The 9871-nt window shown below is 34.6% G+C and overlaps 1 protein-coding gene across 2 annotated transcripts; it reads right to left on the bottom strand.

Annotated features, from left to right (window-relative positions):
* Positions 1-1438: 1438 nt before the first annotated feature.
* On the bottom strand, positions 1439-8903 carry LOC129306567 (uncharacterized). Of its 2 annotated transcripts, none has more exons than XM_054947239.1 (11): positions 8770-8903; positions 8334-8466; positions 5046-5175; positions 4414-4552; positions 4102-4317; positions 3771-3909; positions 2615-2765; positions 2411-2520; positions 2227-2324; positions 2011-2080; positions 1439-1810 (listed from the first exon to the last, which is right to left on the bottom strand). In XM_054947239.1, the coding sequence occupies exons 2-11, from the start codon at positions 8424-8426 to the stop codon at positions 1721-1723; spliced, it is 1236 nt and encodes a 411-aa protein (XP_054803214.1). In that variant the 5' UTR covers positions 8427-8466; positions 8770-8903; the 3' UTR covers positions 1439-1720. The 2 variants fall into 2 exon arrangements, with proteins under 2 accessions (XP_054803214.1, XP_054803215.1); XM_054947240.1 differs by having other exon boundaries at positions 8766-8899.
* Between the last annotated feature and the right edge of the window lie 968 nt (positions 8904-9871).

The raw sequence follows: 9871 nt of genomic DNA, 5'->3' as shown, positions 1-9871 counted from the left end.
ATTTACATGTATGATTAATAATTAACGCAACAGAATTTATGTACAATATGGAATACAATTTAAAAAAAAACTAAAAACTTTTAATGCAAAATATCTAGGCTCATGATAATCTCTGTTGCTTTTTAAACAGAAAATGCACATTAGAAGTAATCAAAAACAAAAAGAAAAGGAAAAGCTCATTTGAAGATTATATAAATGGGTACATGGATAGATCAGCAAGGTAAATCACAACAGAACCTGCTAAAAAGTAGCTTACTAAGAAAGGCTTAGGTTAGACTTAATTGAGATACCATTTTTATATAAAATATTACCAATATTTATAATATAATGCATGGTAAAGAAGCCGTAACATAAAATATAAATGAATTCATAACAAGTTGCAATGTGTCAACAATGCAAGTTATTTTTTAACTCCATAAATGTTATCATGATTGTTCTTTTCATCGAGAAAAGGTAAATGCATAGACCATAAAGGCCAATATACATTTCATTAAATTTACTAGACACAGTGAATATTCTCCCATAAGTTATGTGCTGTCACATTTTAATGTACCATAAGCAGGGTGAAATTCTAAAAGACCAAGTCAGATTGTTCAAAATAAAATTTGGATTTGAATATATTTAATTGCATAAATAATAAATCAAATCTCAAAGATAATGAGTGACCCAAAAAAATAAAATATATATTTTAATGTTTTTTTATCATGTTTATTTTTATTTTATCTTAGATAAAAGCTACAACTTACTTCAGAGAATTTAAATAAAATATCTTACTAAAATTCCCTAAATATTTGCCTTCGCATACGTAAAATAAAAGGCCCATAGTCAGTAATTTTGTCTTTGGGCCTGCAGGGTCATGGTTAGCGTCGGATGCCCCCCTTGCAATCTTATTTAAAACATGTTAACGGACTTGACGCTCAAAGGAACTCAAAACATAAACCCGAAGTCGCAACCTGTAACTAAATACTTCATTGTTTTGTAGCATCAATACTAAAATCGATAAATCAATGGATGATTTATTTTATTTATTCAAAATTTTTTCGGGATAATCGATCGCAGACAGTACAATGGCATTATTTCGTGACCCATATGATCCTATCTAATTAAAGAAGGCTTTTATTCTTCTTGTTAAAAAAAAAAAAAAATTACTCGGCATTTCAGACAAAATTAGGCCTACTTTTGAAGGGTATTTTGAGACCCAAAACATGCTGGTTATAGCGAATAGCGAGAGCGGCTTTATCAACAATAATGTGTTAATACTTCCAAAATTTTAAAATTTAACCTCGCTAGAATTCATCAATTAAAAAAGATTGTTAGCTAATTGAAAGTTTTATAGGTGAGGAAATACTAGAGAAAAGAATATTTAGAAGAAAAAATTATTTTAAACAAAAACTAATATATTAAAGATGAGAGTATTAGCTATAATCAACACTAACGATAACAGAATCATCGTAATAGTTAATTTTAATGAAAACATAAAATAATAACAATACAAATTGAAAAATTAAAAGGCAGTGGTTAGCCACAGCAGTCTGCATGTAAATGATAACTAAAAACGACAGGTGTCAAAATTTCCAATACAATCGTTTCGCCTTCCAACTAAAATAAACAGAAAAGATGTATCTAGGAATGGATTACAACTTTCATCTTTTCCTTTCGAAGTAGTCCGACTCACAATAAGCCTAATTCTTCAGACAAATATCTCTCCAACAAGGGGTCCTTAGCGAACCACCACGCCTTGTGCTGCCTGAGAGCCATCTTCCGTTATTTTGTTAGCTTGAATGGTGCTGATCACGTTAGAAATATTGCCCTGGTAAACCAGAAGGCTTGAATCAAGTGTCAAGAAGAGATTTTTTTTTTTTTTTAGTTGCTTCCAATTTTTATCAAGAATCCAACCACCACCAAGAAAACATACCACAGAAACAACATTAATCTAACCAAACGTCCTCCAATACACAGTTGTCTTTTCAGTGGCAAATAAAAAAAAAAAATTGTAGTTTAGAAATTTACCCTCCATGTGGCTAGTTTTGTTCTTAGTGTTTGCCACTGGCGCTGCCCAAACACACGATCAGTATGATGACTGCATTATTAAATTTAGGTCAAACAGTGCCCATTATTAATTAAATAAATAAATAATAGTTAAACAAGTTAATCACAAGGTACTGGGTCAGATATAGCTATATAGCAACGACTGACAGGAGGAGGGGGGATGGAGACAGAACAAACCTGACAATTACAACTTGATTCATTTGGTCCATCTTACAGTCAATCAACTTGGCAGTGATCGTTTTAACCACCCATAGTTCCACCTCATCGTCATTGATCTGAAAGGGAATTTACAATGTCTCATATAAGATAGAGAAGAAAGAAAACGGCCAACTACAACTAAAAGGTAAGCTAGTGCAAATACCTGAAGTGTGTCCCTAATAAGTGCATATGGAATTTGGCCAGATCCGTCAGAGGCAAGATCCACCAAAGACATCAGCCTCATCTTGGTAATACATTCTTCATGGACAAGATCTGAAGACATCCATTAGATGTTTTAGTTATAAAGCGAATAGATATAAAGCTTTGCACATGCAACTAAAGACAATACTCTGTGACATGAAATTACCATAGTTTTTCAACAAAGCAGAATTTGCAGCATGAAACTCCACGTATGCATCCAGTGTCTGAGTAAGGAAAATTTTGAGTAGCTGATATACTGGAGCATATTTTGCATCCTTCTCTAATTGCCCAACAGCCGGCATGTCTAGTAAATCACACTGCAACATGACAGGAAAAAAACCATTAAAGTTTATCCAGAACTTGTGATGAAAGACTTGATGAAGCAGATGACTTCTACGGAAAGAGGGGGAAAAATGAACAGATCATAATACTCACAGCACAAAATAATTAGAAAACAAATTTAGGTCCATCCATAAAACAAAATAGCAGGGCGTAACAAAAAATGACGGAGCTAACTTTTCATTCAAGACTCGCAAAACACAATAGAGGGCAGAAAAATGATGGGCTTTGTTGAACTCTAAAACCCGGGAGTCTACAGCAGAGATTCATGCATATATTTAATATTTGACTCCAGTTTATCAGAAATAAGTAAAAAAAAAAAAAAACCAACCCATGGGCCATAGTTATCACTTCAAATTCAACTAGACAATTCTACTGGATAGAGATTCACAGAGGAAGCATTGAATCTCAATAAATTGACAGCAAGAAGGCATCTGGTCACCTCAAGTATTTAAAATTAGGCAACAAAGTATCACGTGTTTTAAAAATTGTCACTATTTTACTTCTGCTGCACTCACCAAGGAACAGAGAAAGTCAAGCACCCTCAGTGATAAAGACATAAGAAAAATAGAGTTTAAGAATACTGACATGACTTTCAAAGATAGCTACACACAGTTGGAACAGAAGCATCAAGATTGGCATTTATCAAGAAAAAAGCATTTAAACAATAGCTCCTGTGATCCTTCAACTTGCATGCAATCAAATACTCCCTCCATTCCTATTTATAAGGCAGCAAGAAAAGATTTTTTTTTTGTCTTATTTATATGTCACCTCATTAAATTTTCATCACAACTTTCCCCATTTAATTTCCATTGAATGACGAAGAAACAAAATATGTTATTAAAATACATATATTTAATAGGGACAAAGTTGAGAAATTATTAAATTTTTAAACAAAGTTAATGAATTTTAATGTTTTCCTTGGTTTTAGTAAAACATATTAGAAGTGCCTAATAAATAAGACTAGAAGAGTAATAAGATACCTGGAATATGTCAGGCGCCTTCACAAACTCCACAACAGCACGCACAGCCTCCTCTTTTGCTTCGCTTAAAGCAGGTGCATCTTCTCCCGAAAAAGTTGCCAAATACTTGGTCAGAAACTTCAATGAATCCTTTGCCATACTGGGACAAGAGAGGAAAAAGAGTTTACAGGACAAAATAGAAAATTGTAAGATGAATTGCAAAATGGTTGTCCTTTTTGTGGGAAGGATCGTCCTGACAGAATGAAACTGAATTTACTCCCAAAACCAATTATGGTGAAGCAAAATAACATTAATTTCAGTTCAAGGAAACCAATTCTGACTTCTGCACTACCTTTTATTATCTTTCAAAATGTCCGATATAGTCAGGAAGAGCTCACGTTGCTCCACTATCCCAATATTGCCCCAGTCTTTCAAGAAGCTATCCATCTTTGCAAATGAAGGTATGATGTGTTCTGTGACCTTTCCATGAACTGCTAAATTCAACGCCTTCAAATACACATAAAAACGGCTGTATGGTGTCTCCAAAAGGTTGTACAGATTGAACAAACTGTAGAGAATGAATAGATTTTTTTTTTTTAAAAAAGTGCTATGAGCATGCATTACCAAAGCCTTTTGAAAAAAAAAATGAATACAAGAATATTACATCTTCAAGCGCACTGCAGGCTTTTCATTTGGTTGTTGAATTATTTTTGCTGCTATGACCTTCGTAATCTCCAACTGTTCATCTGGATTCTCAGTCTTTGTAACAAGATTGCATATAATGGTGAAGATGGATTCAACATCTGCATCAGAAATAATAATCGCAGGCCCACAGCATTAGTCATGATTGACATTAAGACAATAATGAAGTCTTTGTCGGACAATTCAATGGACCATGTTCATACATGCCAATGTTTGGATTAGTTTCGAACATTCATTGCACAACCTATTTCCTTGAACAATTCTTTATTTTTTTCAAATTACATAATAAAACAATAAGGAGAAAAAAGCATTTTGTGAAATAAATTTTTGAGCCTCAAGATGTTAACATAGCAATATCATCTACAAAAGGGTTTAACAAAGATTAAGTGCCAGCAACACCATAATCAACCAAGGTAGCAGGAACTGCAGAAAATGCCAGATAACTGTAACATATATATACATAAATGGTTAACATGTTTTTATCAACAGGACTGGGATAGGAACAAGGGTAGCTAGAATACAACACCTTAGCATGTACAAGTATATTGAAATTTAAGAGTATAGGCCATATATCATGCAAAAAGTGTATACTACCTTTTTCAGACACCTTTGAGAATATCAATTCAGCAGAAGTAACCATTAGTGATGCTAGCTCTAACCACTTTCCCATCGCAATGAATTCCTCCGCCTCCCTACAGAGTCTACTAACTTGTGGCTCAGCAACCTAACAAACCAATATACATCACATACACAGTCAGCGATGAGAATACAACAATAATGCACTTTCCAGATTCCAATGACAATGAGAAGGCCACATTAACATATACTGATAAGAAAGTGCAGACAACAAAATTAGAGAATAAAATATTTTTTGACTTCATAAACAGCAATGACAATACAGAACATCCAATCAACTTTATGTTCAGCATAAAAGAGAAAAACAAAAGAATTGGCTGAAAACTTAGTAGATTTTTATGATACCGAATAAATGCATGGGTTCATAAAAAAGTCTGTTTAAAAACTTTGACATGATTCTTTAAGCAGAAAAAGATAGAATTGTCACAAGTGGCTGTATTTTAAATTCATTGAGCCCGTAGATTTTTATAGTACCGAATAAATGCATGGGTTCATAAAAAAGTCTGTTTAAAAACATTGACATGATTCTTTAAGCAGAAAACGATAGAATTGTCACGAGTGGCTGTACTTTAAATTCATCGAGCCCCAGCCAAAACCAAAACTTCAGAAAGATCAAGAAGCAGAGCATGGAAGTTGGGTGAGAGGATAAGAGAAAACACAGAGAAGGAACCTAAATGCCTAAAAACTGAGGTTTATATCAAGGGATGGGCTAGAAATTTTAATTTAAACCCAATAACCATATAACAGTCAGCACTCAGCACAACCAAATTTCAGGACTGCCCCGGACAACTTTTCCCTTTCTCCTGTCCCAAATGAAGTCTTACTGCTATGATAGAAGGAGATGAAGCGAGAGAAACAGAGTAGAATAGAGAAGAAATTGGAAGAGGAGAGACGAGAGAGAAAGAGAAAGATCAAATAGAGAGAGATAAGAGACGAAAGATCAAATAGAGAGGTGCAGAAACTGAACAATATTTCCAGGTTTTTTTAATATATCCATTATTTGACTTATACGGGATCTTACATAGACCCTTAACAGCAAATCCTAACAACTTAACTCCTAACTAACTAAAACTATTTAATCTTTATTCTTTACATATCAATGCTCCCCCCTTCAAAACCCTTGACCCCAAGGGTTGACAATCTGAACCCAAAGACAAAAACGACAACGGAAAAACAAATAGAACTAGAACTCTAGAACCAGCAACAAAGACACATCCCCACACAAAGAAATCGCTATTCTGCTGTCCCTTGCCCAAGATCTACGATGTCTTCTGCCACATCAGGTTGAAGCTCAATCAGTTGTATTTGCATCTGCTGAGTCGATGAACTTCTATGGCCTCTGAAGAATGGCTTACGACAATAAAAACAAAGGGATCTTTGGCCAAAGATCATCAACGTCTTCTGCGTTCAGCATTTTTGTGACTTTTGCATGAGTTGTTGAAGAACGAGCCACTGAAGATGAAGAAACAGAGGAGACAGACCCTCATTTTGAAGAAAGAGAGTAGGCCTCTTGTGAAACGACAATTTTGCCGTTAATGAAATTGGACCCATTTTCTCCTGCTGCCACTTTTGTCTCCTTCCACCTTTCGGAGGATTGTGAGATGCATGAAGGAGGACCTAATAGACCTGCCCAAGATGATCCATCTCTCCTAGTCTCATCAACACCCTTATACCCATCAAAAGCCTTCACCAAATTGATCTCCTGCAATCTTGCAAGGAGTCGAGCTCGAGCATGCTGGAGGGTAGATGGTTTAAGTAAACGAACATGCTCAGCAACTCATTCTTGTAAATCTTCAACATAAATCTGCACCACATAATCCTCCGTCAGGTTAGTCTTACACATGACTGCATCAAAAGCGTCATTATAATCTCCGATATTCCCTGCTTGTCGCAATCACATGAGCTCTACCATAGGCACTTCATAGGTAGGTCCAAATCTCTTCTTTATTGCTTTTGAATATTCTTCCCACCCTATCACATGTCTTCTTCTCGCACGCATTAGGGTTCAATGCCATTGGAAGGCTTTCTCATCAAGGTAAATACTGGCCATCGTCACCTTCCACGCATCAAGGGTGTTATCAATCTGGAAATACTGGTCACATTTCAAAAGCCATCCAAGAACATCCCCTCTCTAAAATCTTGGGAATGCCATCTTGGTAAATCTAGAAGGTGGTTGGTACTTCCTTTCTTGTTGTTGTCGATGGTGCCCTTCTCCTCCAATTCTTCTATGGTCTTCGTCTGCTTCATTAGAATCTGTCTCATGATGATTGCAAGACTCTTCCACTGTGCGGACAAGTTCCGCAATTTGGGCAGTGAGGCCTTCAATCTGATTTTCAACAATAGCGAGTCTTGTGTCTGTCTGGTCAGCCATTCTTGCTTGAGAGCAGGTGACAGGCATATAAGGGAGGAAGGAATGGCTCGGATGCCATTGTTATAACAGAAGGAGATGAAGAGAGAGAAACAGAGTAGAATAGAGAAGAAATTGGAAGAGGAGAGATGAGAGAGAAAGAGAAACAGAAAATAGAGAGATAAGAGATGAAAGATCAAATAGAGAGGTGCAGAGACTGAACAATATTTCTGGGTTTTTAAATATATTATTATCTGACTTATACGGGATCTTATATAGACCCTTAACAGCAAATCCTAACAACTAACTCCCTAACTAACTAAAACTATTTAATCTTTATTCTTTACATATCACTTACTACCTTACTCCCTTCTACTATTCCCTTGTTGAAAGCTCCAGCTATAGACAATCACTATCCCTCTCTTCCCTCCACAGTCCCCTCCTTCCAAATAAATAAGCCCCACTCCCTAAAGACAAAAAAGGGCACAAAACAAAAATCCATGATCATTTTAATCTTTTTCCACCCATTTTCTTCTGCACACTTGCATCCTCCACAGGGCCAGCTGAGAAAGCTTTTATTAATATTTTGCAACTGTCCTTTCATTTTCATCGACACGGGTTAGATCAGGAAACAAATGGGGAGCCAGCATGCGTTAAACATATTTAACACGCGGACTGATTCTTAAGTACTTGCTAAGGGGAAAACAACGAATCTCGAGTATGTATACTTTTCTATTCAATACTGTCATTTTAGTTACCAATTCTGTGCATGCTAGAAGCATCTCCAGTGTACAAATGATTCTTAATCAATAAACTGTACTGGGAGGAGGGAAGCTTCGGGTATACGAAAGTAAAAAATATATATTCAACTCCAAGATAGGAAGATAAGCGTTTAGTACCTCAGGACCGGCATCAGCCCAGGCAAGCTCTGATGCGAATCGGACGACAGACAATGACGGATCTTCCTCGGAGGTTGGCACTACAGTCGTCATTATTGCTGTGAAACCCGCCTGCTCAACGAAGTTTGAAACCCTAGAAACAGGGTAGAGAGGGGAAGAAAGGCAAAAGAGTAGAATCAAAAACTACAAAATATACTCTTGTCAATCCTACGGAAGCCAAACGAGGATAAGTATGATAGCCAGAGGTCATAAAGAATTCCGACATCATAGAACAAAGCTCCAAAGTCGCGGTTTTCATTTACAAGTCTCTGAAACCCAAAATTTTCGCTAGCATGAAGGAGATAAGATTAACCCAAAAGCAAGAAGCAAAAGTCACAAACACATCCCCATAAAGCCCTAACCATCAAATCAGAAAATGAAACAGCAAACCACCTACTCTGAGGACGTCGCCGATCTCAGACAATGTCGCCGTCCTGCGTGCTGAGTTTTCTTAAAGTTATTGAGGAGCCCTAACTATCATGGAGGGTGACAGGCATGTGTGGCATAATATCTTTTTTTTTTTATTTGTCATCCCCCTTCATTTTTTTCTCTTACTACTATCCCTATTATAATATTAAGAAATGAACGATTAAAAAAAATGATACAAGAAATTTGAAAAAAAAAATGACATTCAAGGATGTTTAAAAAAAATTATTTATAAATAAAAATTAATAATAAGTTATCATTTGAAAAAAAAATTAAGTATATATTTAATTCTTTAATTTCACAAAACATTTCATTTTAATTTCTTAATTTTATAAAATATCTTTTTAATTATTGAATCTTAACATTGTTAGTTTTATCCCAACAAATTTTTATATTAAATTTTTAAATATCAACAAAACATTCTTAAATGTTGACATATTAATTTTAATTTTTTTAAAATAATAATAATTAATACAAAAAATAATCATTTAAAACGAAAAGTTAAAGGATTAAAAAGATATTTTATAAAATTAAATGATCAAATTTAAACTTTATATGAAGTTAGAAAATTAAAAGCATATTTTAGCTGAGAAAAAATAAGTCTATGTTATCATTTTAATAATAAATTATTTTATATTAATCCTTATTTATAAATAATTTTTTGAGAGATTTTTAAATATAATTCTCCAAAAGATATAAGATATGTGTATATATATTTATAAAAAAAAACTAGCATTTACTCTCCTATGCATTGCACGGGAGCAAAAACTTGTCGTTTCTGCATCTATATAACACAACTACCTTCATATGCAAATATGTTCACCATCTTTTATCAACCAATGGTAATTTTATAAATTAGTTAAATAAAAGTAAGGTCAATCACAACGTATGAAAATCAATCACATTCATCAATCATTACAAGTCATGAAAAATCTCTGGATACATTACATTTATTGTTGTCCCCTTAGAATTACTGTTACTATCGTGCAGAAATATCTTCAATCCTTTAACTGATGTAACCCTTGATAGTGCAATATATAGTTGTCTATGTGTGAAAACTGGTTTAAACAAAT

The sequence above is a fragment of the Prosopis cineraria genome, unplaced genomic scaffold, assembly GCF_029017545.1.
Source record: "Prosopis cineraria cultivar Desert tree isolate PC_DT_omini unplaced genomic scaffold, ASM2901754v1 PC3, whole genome shotgun sequence".
Classification (NCBI taxonomy): domain Eukaryota; kingdom Viridiplantae; phylum Streptophyta; class Magnoliopsida; order Fabales; family Fabaceae; genus Prosopis; species Prosopis cineraria.
This window is presented reverse-complemented; position numbering and strand designations above follow the sequence as displayed.

Excerpts from the sequence above, each read along its gene's own strand:
- LOC129306567 (XM_054947239.1), bottom strand. The coding sequence starts at position 8,426 with ATGACGACTGTAGTGCCAACCTCCGAGGAAGATCCGTCATTGTCTGTC. Across the intron at positions 2,766-3,770 it reads AGGCGCCTGACATATTCCAG|TGTGATTTACTAGACATGCC; the intron begins GTATCTTATTAC and ends GTCATGTTGCAG. Across the intron at positions 2,081-2,226 it reads AATCAAGTTGTAATTGTCAG|TCATCATACTGATCGTGTGT; the intron begins GTTTGTTCTGTC and ends TTAATAATGCAG.